This window comes from Coturnix japonica, chromosome 3 (genome assembly GCF_001577835.2).
Source record: "Coturnix japonica isolate 7356 chromosome 3, Coturnix japonica 2.1, whole genome shotgun sequence".
In the NCBI taxonomy this organism is placed as follows: Eukaryota; Metazoa; Chordata; class Aves; order Galliformes; family Phasianidae; genus Coturnix; species Coturnix japonica.
The window spans coordinates 58,084,995-58,107,858 of record NC_029518.1 but is presented as its reverse complement, the minus strand read 5'-3'; the positions used below and the strand labels follow the sequence as shown (position 1 = coordinate 58,107,858).

The following is a 22,864-nucleotide window of genomic DNA, read 5'->3' as shown; positions in this document are numbered from 1 at the left end:
ACAGTGAACTCATAAACATATTGCTGTTCTGTCTTCAGCACAGTGCAGAATTGAGTGCAGCCCATCATGATACTCATACAGCTGCATGCTGCACTAAATAGATCCATTGAATTTTGTACGTACATCAAAGAGCAGGCACAAGTTTAAATCTTGACTGCTGACATGATGTCATAGACTGATAATTAGTTTAGGAACAGCTTCCTTCTAGTTGCCTTTGTGGTTTTCGGAGTTACAGCAATTGCTCAGACATGTGAGTTGATGCAAAACCTCTATTAAGGTTATTTTAGATCATATTAGAAGAAGTGCAAAGCAAACACATGGGTACCTGAGCTATGCTTTATTGCAGATTGTATTGTTAGTTACGTTTTGCATTTCAATATTTAAGCTTTTAAATACTTCTCAGATTACGTACTTATGGTGTAGCATTTTTCTCACAGTGGGAAAAAAAAGAGGAAGAAGCAATGTAATGTCCCCTGGTGGTTAAGGTTGTAATAGGTGTTACTCAAGTTGTAGGCAGTGGTTTTTCACGTTCCTAGCATTGACACTGAAGGGACAGATAATCACTGACTTTGGAGGAAGGACTCCCAGATGCAAGTCAATCTCCTGCACTTGTTGTCCAGCCCTGCAGCTCTGAAAGCGTCTCAGTAGTACTTGCTGATGTGGGAACATTAGTTCGCAAGCCATTAGGCTTGAGAGTTTGGACATGGGATTTGTTCTGTTTACTACAGTGTACATTTAAGTTTATACTTTTCTTGGTCTTTCTTGTTGCCTAATTTTGCCCATAGATAAGTCTGTGAGTCAGTAGGAACTGAATGACAACATCTGGGAATTAGTCTCTATTGATTCTTTCACCTCTCTGTTTTTGTGGATTCTAGATGCATTGTTCTGTCCTTAAATGTAACTGGTTTCTGTTAAATGACTTGATTGCACTCCTTGTTTGCAAAATACTCAAGTCAGTGGTAAAACTGATATTCTTCTGGTGAGACCAAGTGGGCAGGACTGGTTTGTATGTGTCCTAACCTTGGACTCCAGGGAGTCTCTCATTCAGTAACCTGAAGAATCCATTCTGTTCTGATGGAAACTTTAATCACCAGAAAACCTACTTTTGCTGGTCACAGATGTAAGAAATGATGAGATATTATTTCAGAGCTGACATGTGGGTGAATCTGGGAGATGCTACCAGGGACACTCACTACTTCCTTTTTCTAGGAGATGATACAAGAGCTGTCCCAGTGAAAATCATCCACAAAGTGCCTCTTCAGAACTGAAATCACTATTCTTTATTTATTTTTTTATTTATTTTTTAAATAATCCACAATGTCAGGGTACTTCAAGTATTGCTGGTCCAACCAGTGCTGTCCTTTCCTCACAGCCGTCCACCCCCCTTTCCTGCTCCTTTGCTCTCATTGCTGGAGCTGTCTTTCAGTGCACAAGCAGCTGGAGTCAACAGGGCCTCCATTTTCCTTTAGACAGTGTTTATTTGGTGAACCTACTGTGTATAACAATGTCCAGTTAGTGGCATCAGTTTTACAATACTTTTTTTTTTTCCCAGTAGAATATCCAGTGTTTAATGTGGGTAGAGAGAATGGAAATAGTTAAGATTTATTCTTTTTTTTCCCCCTAGAATAAATGGTGTTCTCTACTGTTTTGTTTCTGCTGGCAGTGGAGTTGAAATCATGGCAAATGCTTTTTCAGTCTAGGACTGAGTGACAACCCTTCAAAGCATATGGTATACTAACATCTTCTTCTGCGGGTAAGCATCCTTCACTCTCCTTATTTTTAATACTTTATCAGGTTGTGATTTTCAAACTAAATAAAAAACTGTTTTCAGAAAAGGTTGAGTTGCGTGACAAAGTTGTTCTTGGAAGATGTGGTTGGTAATGATGTAGTGTAATACGAGAGTAAGGAATTCTTTTTCATTTAAAAAGTAGTATTGTAAGTGAGATTTAAGCAATCAGAAAGCCCAGGCTCTTTTTCATTTCAGCCCTGTGTCTTGAACAGATTTGTTGCAGGTTCACTCACAACTGTTAAGTTGGTGTTTATGTGGCCAATTGTCTATCCACAGCTTCACCTAAGCTGTGGAGATAACTGGGTTTCAGATGCATGTTTCAACAGTGCATTATGGTTCTTTAGGTTTCAGTAGGCAAATAAGTTAGCTAAAGAAACATGAGAGTATGGAGTTCAACACATAAAGCTTATGCATTCTGCTTCAGTGGTTAATGGTTGTCATCCCCTCCTCTCTAAGGACATTCATACCATTGCATTGGATTTTAAATAGTCTATAAACTTTATTTTTTACCAGGTTCTCCTGTCGAAGGTGAACTGGTTCTTCTGGAGTCTGTTGCATCTCACACCTGATAATTTTTGAAGTGGTTTTGTAGATTCCTTACAAGCCAGTTTAGTTTCTAACCAATTGCAATGAGGAAGAGTGCTGACACCTCAGAGCCATGTGGAGTTACTGGGAGAGATCAGTAAATCAGTATAATGTGTGGTCAAGCCTGTCCTAGTCTGGGGAGACCTCAGTTCTGCTTGTGGTTCAGGGCAGCTAAGCCGCTTGAAGTCCCTGGGGAACTGGTTTGTCTGGGCTCTATCTGTAACTACCCAGTCTGTATTTCTTCACTGGCTGATAGTTCCCATCCACATCTCTGATTCTTTTCGATATCACTTTTATTAGTCCTGGTCTTAAGGACGTTGCAGCTAAGGTAACACATAACACCTTTCTTTCCTCTGTAGCATCACTTTGGCCATGCTCATGTCATTCCAGGTCCTCTCTGTGGTTGTGGCTGGGGCCTCCAGAGAGGTGCATGTGGAGAGGAAGGTCACTCTGTACTGGTGCAATTTGAACACAGATGAGTGACTTTGTAGCTCTGTTTTTGTTAATGCCCATTTACTTTCTTCCAAACCCTCATTCTGCCTGTGCTGGCTATGAATATACTGCATACCTGTTTTGCAGTTAATCCCATTTCTAGTCCAAATGGTGTGGTGTTGTGGTTGCCTATGGTGTATGAGGCTTACCTTCTTTATTAAATGCACACATGTATGAGGGGAAAAGACTGGGGAGGGGAAGAGGAGGGTGAGCGAGGGGAGGATAGAGGATATAGAATTCATATAATACAAACTATGGATTTTAGACAACACAGGAGCTGTTTGTTGTTGGTGTAGTGCTAGGAAATGTGTGTCCAAATTTGCAAAAGGGGATGTCATGGGAAACTTTGCAGTATGTACCCTGGTTGGAAAGACCCTAATTTAGGGAGATTTTAAAATCATCCCTAAATTCAGGCATGTGTGTAATTTCTCACTGATGTGTGAGAGTTCTTACAGGAATCAAACCAGGGCAAGGAATGCATGGAGTCCTTTCTGCTGTGTGGGATTTTAAGTGTTTTGTTTTCATTTTTTTCTTTTCTCACCATTTCAGAAGGATCATAAAGTTTTGTTGGTTGTTTTTTTTTTTTTAAGAAATGTGATAATTTTATTTTATTTTTATTTTGGTCATGATAAAGCAGTTCTTCTCAACAGTTTTCAATGAGAAACAAAAATAATACACTTCAAAAGGTTTTATTCAGGCTTTATTTAAAATATATTTACCCTTCCTTTCAAAATATTTTCCTGTATGTATTCATTATTTATAGACAAGGATACCAACAGAATTGAGTGTGTTTGGATAAACTACAGTGAATGTTTCTTTGTGTATGAGGTGAGCAAATCTGTAGACGTAGTACAAGTACTACCAACTAAACCACTCTTTGATCTGTGTAATGTGTCCTGTAATGATTGGTTTACATCCCAAAAAGGGCAGAACTTACCTGCAAAATGTATTAGCATACTATGAAAATGTCAGCTTCCATTACTTGCTGCTAAAGCAATTATGTTGTGCTCTGTAATGCATAAATGTAGACTGTTAGAGAATATGGTGTTATTTTTACCCTAAGGAGGAATGCGAAAGAGGAGATGTACTTCTTGGCCATAATTACTTTCTTCTGAACTGACTGAGCACAAATGACTGGGGGTCTGTGTACCCAGTTGTTGATGAAGGACCCAGTCCAATGAGATTGCCTCACTGTGCATGCAGTAATGACACTGTGGAATCAGGATGTGGGTCTCTAAACATGGTTTTAGCAGCCTACGTTTCTGTTAGGAAATGTTGGCTTCTATACATAGGGAAATGTGGGGAGAAATAAAAGGTTTCTTTGTACTTCAGCCTCTTACAAGTTTTATTACTGAATTCTATGAAACAGGTTTTCCATGGAAAAAAAGATTTCATATTTGTTTTCAGTTTTTCTTTCCTCCTGTCTATTTCTTTTTTCAATAATTGAAAACTACTGTTCATTATTTACATAAAGCTGTCTCTCTTGAGTCTGCTTTCTGTAACCTTTCCCCTGTGAAGAATTTTAGGAATTTGTTGGCTTTCCTCAGGGGAATCCTGGCCATGTTTTATCTGAGACTTCAGGCTTGATAGTTGGTGTTTTCTACGAAGTAGCTTACTATGTTTAAATACTTCCATTTTACCTCAGAAGAGGTTTGCCATTGGGGCACATTCTGAGAAGTTGTGTATGTAGGAAAATATGTACTTTACTTTAACCTTCAGCCTCTTTGGTAGCTGGCAGTAAATCTCCAAACGCAAAATGGAGAGCTGCTAAGGGGGGGTGGGGAGGAAGATACAAAATACCTAAATGCCCTAAAGGCTGGGTATTTCAGCTGCATTTCTAAGGCTCTGCCTGTTCCCTGTTCTCTTTATTTATTGGGTTTTTTTTTGTTGTTTTTTTTTTTTTTAATGAGGACGTGTCAGAGCGCAGTATAAAATGACCCCTATGCAAACTCTAGCATTCCACATCTTTCGTTCTCCAGCTGTTAACATCAGCCAATGCAGCACGCAGGCTTGGCTGCTGCTAGCACCATCTCAATGGCAGTCCCCGCTCCTCCTTCCTTCCCTCTCCCTCCCTCATCTGTTTGCCAGTACAGTCAGCAGTGCTTTGAATTAGACACTACTGCAATTAATTGAAATTTTGTTGAGTCCCAAATTCTAGAACTGACAGTGTGTTCATTCACCTTGTATCAGCTCCTGATAGGAGTATTTAGGTTTCAAAACAGATAGGAGTTTCTTTGGGATGAATTGCTCAGCCTGAATGACCTGTAGAGAAATGATTTGAAAGCCACGTGGCTTTTTCAAGTCTCCTTGGAGTCATGTTTCCTCAAAAGCATCCTTAATTATACTGCCTTACAGATTGTTTTTCTAACTCTCTTTTACATTTGTCTGCCGTAGGATATTTCAAAGATGATTTGGCTCCCACTGGGAGTTGGAGATCTGATGCCACAATGAGGACTCACACCCGGGGAGCCCCAAGTGTGTTTTTCATACACGTGATGTGCTTCGCCTTTGCTTGTGGCACCAGAGAGGACGTGGATGCCATGGTTCCTTTTGTTAATGCCAACTACGACAGCTATCCCATGCTCTACTTTTCCAAGGGTGACGTGGAGGGTCTGCGCCTCCAGGCAGCAACCACTCACCGACACATCACAGCTCGGCTGATGGAGGCAGTGCAGACAATGCTGTCAAACCCCCTGGAGTACCTCCCGCCATGGGATCCGAAGGAGTTCAGCGCTCGGTGGAACGAGATTTATGGCAACAACCTGGGGGCCTTGGCAATGTTCTGTGTTCTCTATCCTGACAACACTGAAGCCATTGGCATGGCTAAGGATTACATGGAGAGGATGGCAGCTCAGCCTAGTTGGTAGATTTTTATCTTTTTTTTTATGGTGTTATTATCCTATAAACTGCCTGCAATTGGAAGAGTGAGTTTGTTAGATTAGTAAATTACTTATTTCAGTTGCTTCAACATTCATTTTGACAGTAACTAACTTGCCTAGAAATCATTTAGTTCCAACCCCCTGCCATCGACAGGATTGCCACCCAGTAAATCAGGCTGATTTCTGAAGCACTCTCTTCACACTCCTTTGTTTTTCACACCTGATTATTCCCCTTTTTTTCCCTCATGCTTTCGTCATGAAGTTCATGCTGTAGCTCTGTCAGTTCTCTCCGTCATCCAGCAGTGGCTTTCAGAAGGCTACAGCAATCTTACATCCTTGGGGCATGTATTACCGTGTCTGACTTTGATCAAAAAGGTCAATATGTTCACTCCTACAGCTTCTCAACAGGCAGATTTCATAAATCTGAGAAATACAGTTAAAAAATACCAGCAAAACATGTTACTGCACACGCTTCTTCACTTAGAATAAGAAAGATGACATGTGCAAGTTTTTGTCTGATTGCTACTAGCAGATATTTAGGTGTTCTGGAGATAAGCCCTAAATAAGACTGGTTATGAACAATTCTTGCAATGCCACAGTAATGGAACTACTAAAAAAAACAATATTGTTCAGTCTATTTAATCATTTTTTTGTTCCCATCAGACTTTGAAGAAAATATTATTCTGGCTGATAAATTAAGAATATTATCCTTATTTAATAATTCGAGGGTAGATGCTCTTTGCAGGAGAATGGGAAGAAAGAAGGGTTTTGATATTACTTGAGTTTGGAGCCTTGAATGTTCTGAGACTGGTGTCAGAACTGCTCATGTCAGAGTAAAGAAGGCTTGTACAAAGAGGTATCAGCAAGTAAAGCAAATCTGGAGAAACTTCTCTCCTTAAACTTCTTCTCTCATGTAAGTACCTAGACTGCCATATGAACTGCCCTAGAATGTCTTTTATCTCTGATGGGTAGTCAACATGTATTGGCAAGTTAGATCTGGCTGTTATATGAATTACTTTTTGGCAGCTAATTTCTTTCAGGAGTATAATCTGGATTTCTCTTGACTTCCATTTAAATGACATTGACTCTAAAGTAACTAGAATAAAAATTTTTTTTTTTTTAAAGTGTATTTTGGTAGTGTGGGGAGTAGTTGGGTAGAACAAATCAACTTTTAGGCATCGCTGATTACTTGTTCCAGAATGTCAAAAGATTAAAGAGACTGACATTTAAAAAATTCGTCTTTATGTTAGTGAGAACCGTCTATAGTCCAAATATAGTTTTATATATCAGGGCACAGTTACGATAAAGTCTACTGGTAATTGATACATGCTTGGAAAAAGCATGTTATTAGGCACTTTTGTCTTTTCTCAACTACTGGAATAGTCATTTTGTATCACATAATAAAAGGCACCCTTAATTGAATTCCCGTTTGTGTAGACTAACACAGCTTGAGCTGTTTGTCATAACAACCGCTCCTGAGAGGCATGCTGCTCATAACAGAGCATCCGTAATTGCTACATCCTGGAGTAGGTTTACATTTAGATTAAACAAAGGGTCAGTGGCTAATAGCTAGCTATAATAATCATCAGAATAATATGGGAACAGGCAGTGTTTTGGAGGCTAGCAGGAGCAAGGAAATGTAGTGCATTAATGTTTTGATAAAAATAGATGAACTTATACTGTTTTGCCTGTAAAAATTAAAAGCTGGTAAATAACTTGCTTGATATTCCTGGAATTCAGTCTAAATGCTGCCTAAAAATATAGGGAAAGTTTGTCCTTATTTAAGATCTGATTTTTTCAGAGAGGAAGATACAGATCAGTTTTCTGGCATTTTATCTCCAAGTCACCTCGCACACTCCCTTACCAGACATGCGTTGTTGGCTGAGGGATCTGTACTAGTGATTCTTTCCATATGCTGTCTCGGCCTCTTCCAGCACCAAGTGAAGTGATGTAATTAGAGTCAAACACCATGCAGAAATAAGAGCCCAGTCAGATTTTGTACTTGGACAAAGCAGTCGGAAAAGATTTTTCTTTACAAAGTCTTTTGTGCAAACAGATACTTCAGAAGTTCACAATTTCTGCTCCCTTTTCACAGTGGAAGAGATTTCCCTGCTTAGAACTGGCAGACAAAGGATTTCTGTACTGTTCTTTTTGATACACAGCTCATGCACCATTTTTTTAATGGAAATATACTACCAGTATACAATAAGGTGTAGGATTTGACAGTAAGCCTGACTTCATGGTTTTATATTGGAGATAACTGCTGTCAAACACATGCAGACATTCCAAGGAAATAGAAGCAAGTAAATAGAAACTAACAGCCGTCTTCAACATAGCAAATCTGTGACCCTCCTGGTATCTCTTGTTATCCAGCAATCCTGTAGCCTTCTGTTAACCTATGCTTATTGAAAGTATTGGAGTATGGTGAAGGCTGTTGCCGTTAGTGTCTAGATGATGCTCAGCATTGAACAAAATGAATTGTAAAATAAAAATTCATGAATACAAATACTTAAATGTAGAAATAAAATAAGTTCATGTGTGGAGTTGAAGGCTCTGTGCTGAAACACAGATTTAGCACTTATTTTTGACTCCCAGTAATCAGCTGTTGGACACGTTCAAAGAATACTGAGGAGAATTTTGTAAGACTGTTGAATCACTCTACAACTTCCTGTAGGGAGGTTGTGATGAGGAGGAGCTTGGCCTCTTCTGCCAGGCAACAAACAAGACCCGAGGAAATGGCCACAGGTTGTATCAGATGAGGTTTAGACTGGACAAAGAAAGGAACTTTTTCTCTCAGACAGTGGCCAGGCACTGGAGTGGCTGCCTGGGTAGGTGGTGAAGTCACCATCCCTGGCAGTATTCAAGAGGCATCTGGATAGGGAGCTAGCTAGTAGATATGGTTTAGTGGTTTTCTGTAGATATAGTAAAGGGAAGATGGTTGGACTAGATGATCTTGTAGGTCCTTTCCAACCTTGTGATTCTATGAATTTTTGCACATGTTGCGTTAGTATGTAAAAAGCTTGGAGGATGCTGTTGGGGTAGTCTCCTAGAGTGAGAAAGGAAAAGAATGGTAGGTGGATGAATTCAGTATCTGGAATATGCATTATGTTAGTAAGTGAAATATCAAACCCTTGCATTTTTATCATTTTCATATGTAGCATTTAAAAATAAAACTTGTGCATGACTCTGAAATTAAACTGCTAGCTGAAGTGAAGAGTTTCTCTTATATCTTCTATTTTAAAGTATGATTCTGGACTGGTTTTCTGGGAGATAAATCAGCACACAAGTTCAGTGGTGACTACAGGGAGCTTACCTTCCCAGTCTAAAGATCTGCTATAACCTGGAGCTTACAGTAAAGAGCTGGAGTTAACATAGCTACGTTTCTTTACCTGCTTTACATAGAACTAAGAGTTACTGAAACAGATTTTATTAATATGTCAGTATAGAGGGGTCATGGTTAATATTAAGAAAGAGTAAAATTTGAAGGGGACTCTTATGATCAAAGGCAAAACTGAGAGAAAAGGATATGAAGGCAATTTGAGAATCAGTGGAATGATGGTTACAAGCCCATAGGGAAATTGAGAGAAAGAGAGAACAGAAAGTAGCTAGAGGTTTCCAAAGGAGTAAAGCTTCAGTTGTCTCCTCATCACGTCAAGCAATAGGACCCTACTTGTATAACATGCTCTTAAACTTCTGAAAAATACATTGTCTGTGTTGTCTTTTTTGTGCTATGACTTTAGAGTTGTATATTTAAGCAGTCCTTTGTCTCTGTTCTTGTGGACTGAGCTGAAGTGAGTGTGAGTGACTGCTGCTGAAATAAGACATATAAAGGAATAGGAGCAAAGTTGTGTTCTTTTACCTTAGACACCAGAAATAAATATCTCCAGTTTTTCAAGGTCTTAACAAAGCCCAAACTCAACCTGTTTCTTTTTACAAAAGACCAAGTACTTGCACTTTGCAGATTATGGAATTTTTGCTTTGGTAGCAAACAGAAAAACTTTGAAAGGGTGAAAGGTGGGAGATTGATTTGGATTGAACAGAATTTTTCAAGGATTTTCTTTATTTATTTTTATTTTTAAAATAAAACTTGGAAGATATTCTTCTGTAAGTGAACAACATATTCAATTTGAGCACAAGAAAATAATTTGTTTTGGAGACTTTGTAAAGAAAATATTGGGCATTGGATCTAGTTTATAAAATAAATGCTGGTGGTTTCATTTCCCATGGTGTGTACACTCTCTCTTGGTATGTATGCTTCTTCTAATCAGGGAGAATATTTCTCTTGTTTGCCTGATGAGGAGTTGAAAGCTGTATCTCCTGCCCCCAGAACAATAGCAAGGATATCTAGAATGCCAGGGCACTAGCATTGTCATTAGTGGGTCTGTACAATTACGCGCTTGTACACAGGACTAAGAACTCACTTGGCTCTATTACATGCACTATTTGCATCATGCTTGGCATTTAACACGCATTAAGCTCAACCAAGCTGTTAGCTAGCTACCATGTCTAAGATGGACTGCACCTAAGTGCAGTGAGGGGGGGTCCTTGGACTGATTTCCAGTTGAAAGTCTTGTGAATAGAGCCCTGATTCATTGCATTTGCATCACCCTAATGTGAATGAGAGTTTCACTACTGAGGAGTGATTTCTGTCATTGCATTTCTGCAGTCATTAGCTCAGTGTGCCCTCAACCTCTAAGTTATTCTTCAGTAAGCAGTTTGTCATGAGGAGGTTTTGAAGCATTAAGCTTCAGGATGTGATCTATATTTGTAATGCATGTGTCAGGGCATGTTTAATACTTCATTCTAGATGCAGTGATACCATATTATTTTTTGATACAGAGGTTGGAGATCAGATATCACACTGCCCAGAAGGGTGCTTTGTTTCTTAAGTCAGTATGTTATGTTCCTGTTTGCTTCAATTTGTTTTTAAGAATTGGGTGAAGTGAAGGAAGGGAGGTTCTAAATATCCTCTAGGCCAGGATCAGGGATCTCGCTTAAGCAAGAGAGTTTTACTTGGTTCAGTTCCTACCTTGAACTGAGCAGAGTGTTTTTTCCTCTTGGCTTTCACCTCCTAGGGAAATGATAATGGTTTAGGTTTTGATGAGGTAGAACTTATTAGAAACAAGGGAATTTATACAGAAATGAGGGGAAAATGTGTCAACAGTTTCTGAGAGAAAGGACTTCAGCAGTGTTAGTTGTGTTGCCAAGAAGTGGGGAGGTTGAGGTAGTCTTATCATGATATTTCTTGGTTTTGTTTCAAAGAGACAGAATATTGATTTGTTACTTCCCATACAAATTTTTATGCAGTTTGTATCATTTTTTAAAGTATGGGATCCCATTCAGTGGAGGTAACTTGTATGCTGTTAGTCTGGGACCGTGTGGTGCCTGCGTGGTGGTTCTTGGCATCATATGCTGATGTCTGCAGAGTTGAGCTCTAACCCCTTCCAGGCTTCATTGTTCCTTGCAGAAGGTGGCAAATCTAAAACAGAAACCACCTTGCACTAAACCAGAGTTCTCAAAACACATAGGAAAAATACACTACTTACATTATCCACAATCCCTTAATTTCTCTGTGGTTTCCTTATGGATGTTCTATGTCAATGTTTAAAATGAAGTAACAAGGAGTATTTTAAACAGCAAAGATGAAGAGAACCTCTCAGGCATGTGTTTATGTTTGGAAGTAGTTGTTCTGTACTAAGGAATCTGTTGTAGACATTATTTACCTTGGATGTTTTTGGAGTGTCTGATACCTTTGAAAGACAAGAGAGGCTGCTACAGCACTAAAATAAAAGTTACTTGCTGCCTTCAGACATAGCTGCTAAGTTGTGGTTCATACTGTCTGATGTTTACTCCTGAGAGGATTAGAAAATAGCTGTTCTCCAGCATGTTTTTACCCATCCTTATTTGAATAAATACAAACAACTTTATTTTTTTTTTTATTTTAGAGCAAAGTAGTTTCTAATAGCCTTGAAAACTCTTTATTCACAGACCATGGTAAGTGCAGGCCTGTGGTCCCATGCTTTCCCACGGCTTATCAACCAGGCTGTTTCCCGCATTTGACTCTGGAGATCTGTTTGAAAAATGAGAGTGCAGTTTAGATACAAGAAGCGTTTAATGCTTTCTACTTGTCCATTCTTCTTGTGTATCATTTTACACATTGTTTGATGCATGTTACTTGATTCCATTGAGATTCATTTAATGGAGACACACTGATTTATATCAGCTAAATAGTTACTTCCTAGAAGGGAAGTTCATTTTAAGAACAAATGTTGGCTGTGATTTTTGTATGTATGACAAATAAGGGTCTTTAAATGGTCATCCTTGTGTTGTTGTTTTTTTTTTGTTTGTTATTTGTGTGCATTTCTTCTGTTAAACCCTGTATAAGACCCGCTACACAGAATTGCTGTTTGAGGGAAATAATTACAGAACTATATTATCTAAACAGGAGTTGAGTATGGCAACATGTAGCTCTAGGAAGCCTAACATAAACTTTTTATATTGAATGCTTTGATATGATTTATTTTTTCTAAGGAAGTCAGCTTAAATGCAGTCATAACTGATCAGCTAATATCAAACCAAATATCTTAACAAAGAAATGTACATTACATTGGTTCCATTGTCAAATCACACTTAAGATGAAGTCAGACAATGAACATTAAATAGTTTTTAATACATTCAGATGAGCAATTTGTATGTTTTTATAAGGATACTGAAATTTGAATTAAATATTTTAAATTAATTCCTTACATTTAATTATTTCATTATTCTTTCCCCCTCACTAATGTATAGCTTAGCCTCAAGCACTTGTTAATTGTTCCAGGCTAAAGTCTTTAAAGTGACATTTCCTAGAATCATAGAATTACTTAGGTTGGAAAAGACCTTAAAGATCATCAAGTCCAACTGCAGCCTAACCATAGTACCCTAACTGTAACAACCCTCTGCTAAATCATATTTCTGAGCACCACATCCAAACGGCTCTTAAACACTTACAGGAATGGTGACTCAACCACCTCCCTGGGGAGCCTATTCCAGTGTTTAACTACCCTTTCTGTAAAGAGCTGTTTCCTAACGTCCAACCTAAACTTACCTTGGCACAACTTGAGGCCGTTTCCCCTTGTCCTGTCACCAGTGAGAAGAGACTTGCCGTGCACTCACTGTAAGCACCTTTCAGATACTGGAAGAGGGCAATAAGGTCTCCCCTCAGTCTCCTTTTTCCCAGACTAAACAGCTCCAGCTCCCTCTCTCATAGGGCTGATTTTCCAAGCCCTTGACAAGTCTCGTTGCCCTTCCTGTCCCCATATGAACTTTGTACAAAGATTTGTACAAAGATCTGGAAAAAATAAGAAAGATGTTGGAAATTTGGATTCATGATATAGCTTATCAAAGATATGCATGTTCCGAGGGATTCTTGGCAGCAAACGCAGTGCCAGAGTGTTCCATATAACTAGTGTAGAGTGCAGGTTTATTTTTACATATATGGCCAATTAGAATTTCAAAGTTTTTCCAGTGCTAACCAAAGATGAAATAGCAGAATTGAAATAGATTGACAAATGACCAATTCACTTAGATTTTTAGTTTTTCTGGGTCAGTGATGCAGTATGAATGTATCTGGGGACTGTGAAGTGTTGCTTGCCTAGTTAAGTTATGTTTTCTTGTAATTTATCAGGAAGTATGGAAATAATAAGCACCTATGTAAAGTATTTAAATATTTTGGCCTACAGATCTATAACTTTTCCCACAACAATCAACGCAAACCTAAATAAGAAATTTCACTGTATCTGGCCAGAAACTTTTGCTGATTATTTTGAAACTGAAGCAAAACAGAAAAGTCCCAAACAGTGTCCACCAAAGAGTGTCATGAAGATATAGAGAAGATGCGTTGTACATTTTGAGAACTTTCATTCCTGACACTTTGGCTGTTATTACCACATTTATAGCTTTCTGTCCTAATACTGTTCACACCTTTTTCCTGTCAATGCCTACCTACTGACCGAAAAAGAAATAACAATCTACAAACAAATTAATTTAGCCCAATAAAAACTTTGGTTTAAAACAGCATTTAATTATTTGTTGAATACATTCTTATGTTTAACTGAACATCCTTGAAATAATGAATTCATTTAAGAGAAGTAAAAACAATAGATAACTTCATTCAGGATAAAATGGGATTAAAACAGCTTAAACTGTTGGAAATTTAGCTAATCCAAAAGCCCTTAGAGACTTTCCTTACATACAGGTATGAATGCATCAAGGTCATTTGAGTTAGATGTACTGTAATAAAAACTGAACATCATTTTCCTTGCTTGCAAATCTTGTGACTTATGATGACTGCACTACTCTGATCCGATAGTCTTAATTTCTCAGTGCTTCATTCATGCATTTTGAATGCAAATAAATGCTCCTAAAGCAGAATGACTATATGTATGTATATAATCCTGTCCGTTTCATATCTCTTTATCATCTTTTCACATTACTACTTATACAAATAGAAAATGAAATTGTATTTACAGAATCACAGAATAGTTGAAGCTGGAAGGTGCACATCTTCAGGAGCACAGCACAAAGCTCACTGATTACAGTAGGGTACTATCCTAACAATTCAAAATTAATTTCTATGGTAAAAAATTCATGCAGAATAAGTGAACAACTGGAACAACTGTGAAAGCATCTAATGGCTGTTAGACTTTTAAAACACTTTTTTCCACTGTGCATTCCTTCATATTTCCTTTTCTTGTGGGACTGTGGCCTGAAAATATGCTCAGTATAACAAAAGTAAAGTCTTTCTTAGCCAATATATGCTTGATTTAAGGGAAATATTTGTTCTGTGCTACCTCCTCCTCTGTTACGAATCTTCTTGGTACATCTTTACTATTTTGCCAGTAATTATTTTGCTTTAAAGTAACTTCAATCCCATAGCCACCATTGCTAACTTATTGACCTTTGACTCATTTGGAAAAGATTCTTGCAGATTTTTTGGAAGAATGTAAACTCTGGGATATTGTTTTCTTAGAAAAATGCTTTAAATTTTGCTTCAGATAAGTAGGTTATTCTTCTGTAAAGTCAATATTTTGCATATCTGTTTTTAGAAGAACCTAGAAATGTCACAAACACTGCTTTAATACTTAAGGATTTAACCTTTCTGCTAAAATTAATGACATTTGAAGGTTAATATTATCCTGACTTAGGACAGTATAGAATGCTCTCAAAGATTTGGTAAGTATCTTACTACCATGTTAAATTCAGCATCCATTGCCTGACTTTGGAGATGTTAAGTCATACAAACCTTTAAGTATATTCATAGAGAAAAATGAGTAGGTGAAACTCAATTAACTGGTATCTTTCTTTATTGACAGGCTAGTGAAGGATGCCCCTTGGGATGAGGTCCCTCTGGCCCACTCCTTAGTTGGCTTTGCCACAGCTTATGACTTCTTGTACAGCTATCTTAGCAAGACTCAACAAGAGAGATTTCTTGAGGTAATTGCTAATGCTTCAGGATACATGTACGAAACATCATACAGACGAGGATGGGGTTTCCAGTACCTCCATAACCACCAGCCTACCAACTGTGTGGCCCTGCTGGCTGGAAGCCTGGTTCTGATGAATCAAGGTATGTGCTAAACCATAGGAATGCTTTCCTACAGCATATCAACTCAATTGCCCATTTGTGGAGTAACATGCAGGAACTGATACTCATGTTTTTTCTGCGGTTTTCCACATTAAGTACTCTGCCTATATGGCAGCCAGCTGCAAAGGTGTTCTGCTTTGTGTGTTTTGAGAGCTCCGTTGCATTGGGTTTGCTCTTATGCTGCTTAGAAAAAAATGTACTGAATAGAACAATAATCTGTGGGCAGATATACAAGTTATGATATATGTGCACTGTATCAGTGAATATATAAGTAGCTGCCTAACTTGTATTTCTTACCTCACTGTTGCTAAGAATTGACTCTTTCCTAATGTGTACCGTTACCAGTTCAGGTTTGCAGGCAGTCTTTTAGGGTAGCTTATCAGTTTGGAGCTTGTTCTAATGCCTGCAGACAGTCTGGCATTAGTCTGCCTCAAGGTCAGTGGCCAGAAATGCCCTGGGCCCCAAGCTTTCAGCTAGACTATAGCACTTCAGTCTTGTTTCCCTGAGAGGGCTGCCGAGCTGGAATTTGATCCACCCATAGGCCATAGCTCAGTACCTGTCTGTTCAGCATCTTTTGCTGAGGAGATGAGCAAATCCTTACCCTTTTCCATTAAAGCTACGCCCACTCTGAAGGAGAGTGTGAGTAAAGGAAAGAGCAGGCAAAGCAACCTTGGCATAAAATCCCTGTGGTAAGGAAAATCTGGTTTCTGTATGCTGATGGTGTTACCGAGCTGTTTAGTCCTGCCAAACAAGGGCACATCTGCTTGTAGTTGGACTTTTCAGACACCCAAAGAATGTGTGCTAGAAAAATGTGACACCTACTGTGCTGGGAGGTCAATTTTTTGTTAAGAGCTTTTCATGGCAAGTGTGTTCACTTATGTGCATACGCTCAAAACCAGAAGGGGTATAGATGGAAATTACTCCCTTTCCTTGTTCTGTGCTTTCCACAGATTGAAGGCTAAGACCATGCTTATTCAGTGGGTTTTGCTAAATTCCTTGCAATTCCATCCTTCCCTGATCGTCCGTTCTTGCAGAAGGCCGGCAGTTTGCAAGAGGTCTCTGCTTTTCATTAGAGTATAGACCAGAAGTGTGCTTTGTGCACACAATGGTACCATCAAAAATACTGCTGGATAATATTTCATTCACCAAACTTCATATCTTTTTGGAAAGAAAATAAGCAACATTTAAGCAAGTACTGTGAATATTTCAAATAAAGATCAGACAAAACATCCAGACTGTATTTCTTAATGAAAGTTTAGTTGTTGCAATACAGAGCAACTTCATTTAAAAAACAAAACAAAAACTTAAAGTTTCCCTTTTGATCAAAAATTACTAAAATAAATAAAAATAAAAATCCCAGTTTCTTAAAAATTTTCATTCCAACATGAAAGACTTTTTCCTAAGGGGAAAAAAAGGGGAAGGATGGAGGGAGTAAGCAAATCCTACTTGTATCAGGTTCAGAGCAGTTGCAAATAGTGTATCTTAGTGTAAGCATTTCTCCCATAAGGTTTAAACTTCACTCAACAATTTCAGCTAATGAAGTAGGTAGAGCCTAAATAGCCACTGTAGAGTCATGTAAACACTGTCATAGGACAGAAAAATGAAACTAACTGAAATAATTTCTAGGTACCCACATATAGTCTTTGCAATTCATATACACTCAGATATTCCAAAAAGAGACATAAATAAGGCCTAATTTGACGTACATGCTGTTCATTACTTGTGGGATTAATTCTGGAGGTTTTGGGGTTTTTTGTGTAGCCTGACAGAGTGTTGAGTTTCTTCCTTTTTTTTTTTTTTTTTATTCAAACATGTCATTATGTCATTAAGGTACATATGAGAATAGGCCAGTAGCATCAATATGAATGAGTTAACAGAACATATGTGCATTACAACAGTAAATGCACTATGCTGAACCATGGAAATCACCGTTTTTGTTCAGGCAGTGTTCAAAGCCAACAGATATGGCTGTAATGTCACAGTGGAAAATGAGGGTGGAAGTAGTTGGGGTTGTGTTCAGACGGACTGCTGCAGTGTCCTGCTCTATCAGAGTGAGGAAGCAGCATTGTACTGGCTGTGAGCAAGGAGGCAGAACTCAGTAGTGTTGTCTCACTCCTCCTGCTCAGGCCTTCTTGGTCATGTTTCTCTTTTCAGCCTAAATCAGGTTGTCTGTTTAACTTAGACTTCACATTTTTTTCCTCTCTGTTAACTGAGTAGGATTTGGCAGCCTTGACTGGTAGGAAGTCTGAATTGCTCATCACTCTGCTGAGCATGAATATGGTAGCTGTGGCAAAAGAGCAAAACATTCTTGGTAGCGGGTTTGAATGTAGCTCATACTCCCTCAACCTGGCATATGCATTTCATTTACCAGACACTGTTTCACCAAGTAATGTGGGATGTAATGGATGCCAGTTGCCCTAAAGTTGAGCTCTTCTATACGGCGGAAAGAATTCAGGTTAAATCTGTGCCCAGACACTTTGAGCTGCACAGACACTAGGTAGCCATACAGACATACAGGTAATTGTTTTCTTTTTAGTCCTACCTCTGTTGCAAATGGATCTAGAAGAGAATAAGAGAAGGCATGCAGTCTTTCATCTTCTAGGATCCACAAGCTACCTTCCTTTTGCAGTTTATACAGGCGCTGCTAAGGATCTCATGCCTGTGGTTACTCCATGGTAAAGGCAGCTAAGTCCTGAGAAGGACTTCAGGCAACCTCTTCCCAGCTCATGGTTTGTGTGGAGCAGACCACAATAGTAAGATCTCTAGAAGTCTTTTAACCCTTAGAAGAAACATAACTGTTCAGAGCTTGTATATGTGAAGGCTGGAACTTAGTTGGAAGCTAGGGAAATGAAGAATCTGCATTTGTAATAAACCATGCAAATCTTTTCCAAAAGAACTTCTATTTTTGGATAACCCTGTGGACTGTACAACATTGAAAATGTAACTGGAATATAACATCTCTTAAAATAGAGCGTACTGTAGTAGATTATCAGTTAACTGCAGTTCAAGTGGCAGCTTTTTTTTTTATAAACTCCAAGAACCTTTTAGCACACTGGTGATCATACTAGTGAAAAATGACTGATAAGAATACTTGCTTTATTGGAGCCCTCTAGTGGGGGCTGTAAAATTGTTTTCCTACTGTTTTAACTTGAAATGCAATAAATGGTGTTGTTCTGACTCTTCTGTCTTTATATGTTCTGAATACATTAAGTAATTTTTCCCATTGGGGTGGATCACATAATCTCACACAAGTAAAAAGGTGTCTTGGTAGTTTTCTCTCCACGCAGGTAACCTTTCTCTACTGTGTTTAAGTATAGCATTTTATCTTTTACCCAGTAACCACAGAGATGCTGCAGTGATGGGTCATATTTTAGTGCTCAGGCAGCTTTCCTTGTGAATTCATTGCTATGAAGAATCCAACTGAGTGAATCAAGCGATATTATCTATGATTTACAGTGTTGTGAACAGATTTTCAAACACCTCTTTTCTTTCAGGCTACCTTCAGGAAGCTTACTTATGGACCAAGCAAGTATTGGCAATCATGGAAAAATCAGTAGTCCTGCTGCAGGAGGTCACAGATGGCTCCCTCTATGAAGGGGTGGCTTATGGCAGCTACACAACCAGGTCACTGTTTCAGTACATGTTTCTTGTCCAAAGGCACTTTGATATCAATCACTTCAACCACCCTTGGCTCAAGCAGCACTTTGCATTTATGTACAGGACTGTCCTGCCAGGTAGGTCATTTGAACTAATGAAAATTCATCTTCCAATTTTTGAAGTAATTTTGTACTTAAAGTGGGCCGTTTTCAAGTAACCTTGTACTTGGGCATTTGAAATAACCTTCTTCTCTCACTACTGCGTTCATCATCCATGGAAACAGTGATATCATTGTTTATCACTGCTTATTAAACACTATTGTTTATTGAACTGTTTTTTAGATCCAGATGAAAAACAAGAATGTTACTTGAGAGAAAAAGCAGTGCTTTAGAATTTCTGGTTTTCAGAGTTTGGCAGAGCTGGTGCTGGGGCTTTCTGCTTGATAAATAATATTCTTTGAGATTCTTACTGATTCTTTTTCCTTGCCAAAAGGAAAAGCAATCACGTAAAAGTATTAGGTGAAAGGAATGGCAAATCATGAAAGCAAGGTGAAAGTATCAAGGAAGTGCAGGGAAGTTTTTTATAGGATCATAGCATCCTTGGAGTTGGAAGGGATCTTTAAGTGTCATCTAGTTCAGCTCCCCAACAATGAACAGGGATACCTACAGCTAGGTCAGGTTGCTCAGAGCCTGGTCCAGCCTGACCTTGAATGTCTCCAGGGATGGGGCATCCATCACCTGTCTGGATAATCTGTTCCAGCGCCTCACTACCCTCACTGTAAAAGATTTTTTCCTTGTATCCAGCCTAAATATATCCCTTTTTACTTTGAAATCGTTTCCCCTTGTCCTATCCCAAGTGATCGTTCTAAAGGTCTGTCCCCTTCTTTCCTGTAGGTTCCCCTTATTTACTGAAGGGCCCGCAGTTTTCTGCAAAATGTTTAAATCCACTTTTATAATCTTTTTTAGTTTTTTTTATCATACAGAAAATGTAATTGGCTCAACTTGTGGGTTTCTCAGATATCAGTCCAGGAGTAAATGAACTTCTTTCTTTTGTCAGTGTGAGAATTAAACAGAAACACTGGGCACCTCTGGTGGGTCAGTTTTGCAGACTGTTTATGTTTTCATGCTGAATCTCTCCATTGTCACACAGTGCATTCAGCACTAGGAAATCCTAGTTTTGACTAAAAGACGGTAATCTATAAATATGCAAACAGTATAAGCTAATAAATATTCCCAACTCCTTGCAACTTTCAGATAAGATTCAGTTTCAGGTAGCCTTGAAAGTTTTCAGTAGTGATGATTTTGTGCTGCTTATTCATAGGACAACTCATTGGGAGCTTATATTGTTTAAACTTCTCTTTAAAAAGATAGTATGATAACTTAATACATATTAAAAATTAGCTCCGTGTTTGAGGGCAATGATTGCTGCTTTGGCATGCCAGCACAGATGTGTAAGGAACTGCACTGAATCCAGGCTATACCTCAGGCATGTACTGGGAGAGAGGTTCCTAAAGAGCAAAGGAAACTCATCATAGCTATTTCAGGATGAAAGCTGGATTGAGGTTATTGGTTTGGTTTGGTTTAGTTTGGTTTGGTTTGGTTTGGTTTAGTTTGGTTTGGTTTGGTTTAGTTTGGTTTGGTTTGGTTTGGTTTGGTTTGGTTTGTTTTTTTTTTTGCTTGAGTGGACCTTTCTTTTGTTGCTGTGGAGAGTTTGGATTGACATGAGAGGAGTGAAAGCTGCAAGATCTGAGAAGTGAATGGGACATTGTCTTTTATATTTTACTTGCACTTTGGCTGGTTGTAGTGTATAGCCAAAGAAGAAAGATGACTATTCAAGTTATCTACAGGAGAAGCAGACAGCTCCTGTGTAACTCATGGCTCATTTATAAGTATAAACATCTGAGAAGTCAGCTTCTGTTTGTGTCTGTTTGTACCGCTTGGCTTCATCTGCATGCTCTACAAACATATCTGTGTTTATTTGTTCTTTCTCACATTCCTTTTAACTTTTTCCCAAGGGTTTCAAAGGACTGTGGCCATCGCAGACTCCAACTACAACTGGTTCTATGGGCCAGAGAGCCAGCTGGTGTTTCTTGACAAATTCGTCATGCGCAATGGCAGCGGGAACTGGTTGGCAGACCAGATCAGGAGGAACCGGGTGGTGGAGGGCCCGGGGACTCCATCCAAAGGGCAGAGGTGGTGCACTCTCCACACTGAATTTCTCTGGTATGAAAGGGAATGAGTCCTCAAAAAGGACTGGATGGCTGCATGCCATTTGTGATAAGATGTTATTTTTAGATTTGTACTGCAGAGGCAGAGATTATGCTATGCTGGTCATGTGTAGGACAGAGTTTTTAGGCTCAGAAGAACTTCTTAACTTAGCATAGATGTTCAGTGTACACTTGCTACAGATTACACTTTAGTCTTATCCTGTGTGTGCTTTTGTGTTTTCCTCCCATTGTCTGTTGCAGTTAGAAAAGGAAACAACCCTGCACATATTCTTTCTTTTATCTGGTCTGTTCTAATGTTTAATCCTGCTATGTTTTTTTTTTAATGATTAATTAGGCAGATATTTAAAGTGTGATTTTGTTTTAAATGCTGTAAGTCCTAATATAAACGTTCTGTAAAAGCTGAAGTAATGTAAAAGGTAGTGTTATTACTAGTTCTGTGACCATACTAATTTGCAAGCCAAATTTAGAAAAAAATATGATAAATGACTAGATCCACACCTTCCATGCTATTTACACCTCTTCTAACTTCTATGTCAGTTTACAGAAGGTAAGAAGTAAGATCCAAGGTGTAAATATAAATGTACGTGTAAATTCCCTCTGTTTGTAGAAAGAACACATTTCTGAGCAGTCAATGTAACTCTATTTCTCTCTTAGAAGAGAAATATTATTGAATGTATTGGTTTGTATTTATCTTATGCATATTAATTTTTTTTCCTAGGCTCATAGCACATTTCAGCTTGTTATTTGCGAAATACAGAATCTTTCCTTTATGACCACTGTCACACACACACAAGCACACACATGGCCCCTTGTTAGCTGTAGAAGATAATTCTGATGAGCAACCATCTAATAAAAATTCTATTGAGTTGAATGATGGTTTTGCTTATTAAAAATAATGTTGGGTTTTGCTTCTCTTACTTTTGAGGGGTGAGTTCTTTTAATTCCTGTGAAACAAACAAAACAGAAATTAAATCATTATAATTTTTTTAGGAATTAACACCTCCTTTGAAACAGGATATCTTATGACCTGCAACTTCTGCAAGGAAGCTGTAAATTTCTGGAAAAGGAAACTAATATAGTGATGTAAATTAAATGACATAAATAATATAAATGTGTCTTTTAAGATGCTTTTTCATTAAAATTTAGTTTATTCCCAATTCTGTTTGGAGGCTACAGACTTCCTATGATCATCACTTTGGGGGTAACAGATGCTCTTTTTGACTCTTTTGGTTAGGTAGCAAGCAAATAGATGTAAATGCTGATGACCAGTGCAAAATAGTGCCTACAACCTGTTCCTGATGTGCCTGTTGAAGTATTTATGTTGCAGTCAGTAGCTATATGATACAAAACAAAATGTGGCTTGTCTGAGAGTAGTTCACCATACTCTTATTTTTGGACTGCAAAAGGATTAATTTTAAGTGTGGAGTATATGCTTTCAGTTGTTATTCTATAAAAAGCATACAGTGTTAATTTGGCTCTTTCAAATTTACTTTGGGATTAGTAGGAGAAATATCATTACAATTATAGGCTTTATTTTTGCTCAGGAGAGACACTGGTGGGCTTTATATTGCTAGGTAGTTCTTTGATAAAGAATTGTTTTTTGAATTTTCTATAGGTGCTGATAGTGGAATTAGTCAAGTGATTTTTAAACTATTTTCTTCATTATTTCG

General features: G+C 38.3%; 1 protein-coding gene across 4 annotated transcripts in view; it reads left to right on the top strand.

The window, feature by feature from the left end:
- DSE (dermatan sulfate epimerase) overlaps positions 1-22,864 on the top strand; it is a 40,169-nt gene that overhangs the window by 6,359 nt on the left and 10,946 nt on the right. For 2 of the 4 annotated variants that reach the window (XR_001554266.2, XM_015858616.2), the window contains exons 2-6: positions 1,625-1,753; positions 5,261-5,729; positions 15,099-15,352; positions 18,865-19,104; positions 20,982-21,189. Coding sequence is in view for 3 of the 4 variants with exons in the window: in XM_015858616.2 (XP_015714102.1) it covers positions 5,314-5,729; positions 15,099-15,352; positions 18,865-19,104; positions 20,982-21,189 (1,118 nt within the window). In the remaining variant the exon portion in view is untranslated. Of the gene's footprint in view, positions 1-1,624; positions 1,754-5,260; positions 5,730-15,098; positions 15,353-18,864; positions 19,105-20,981; positions 21,190-22,864 lie in introns of those variants that run through there. The other 2 variants (XM_015858617.2, XM_015858618.1) reach the window with 2 other exon arrangements.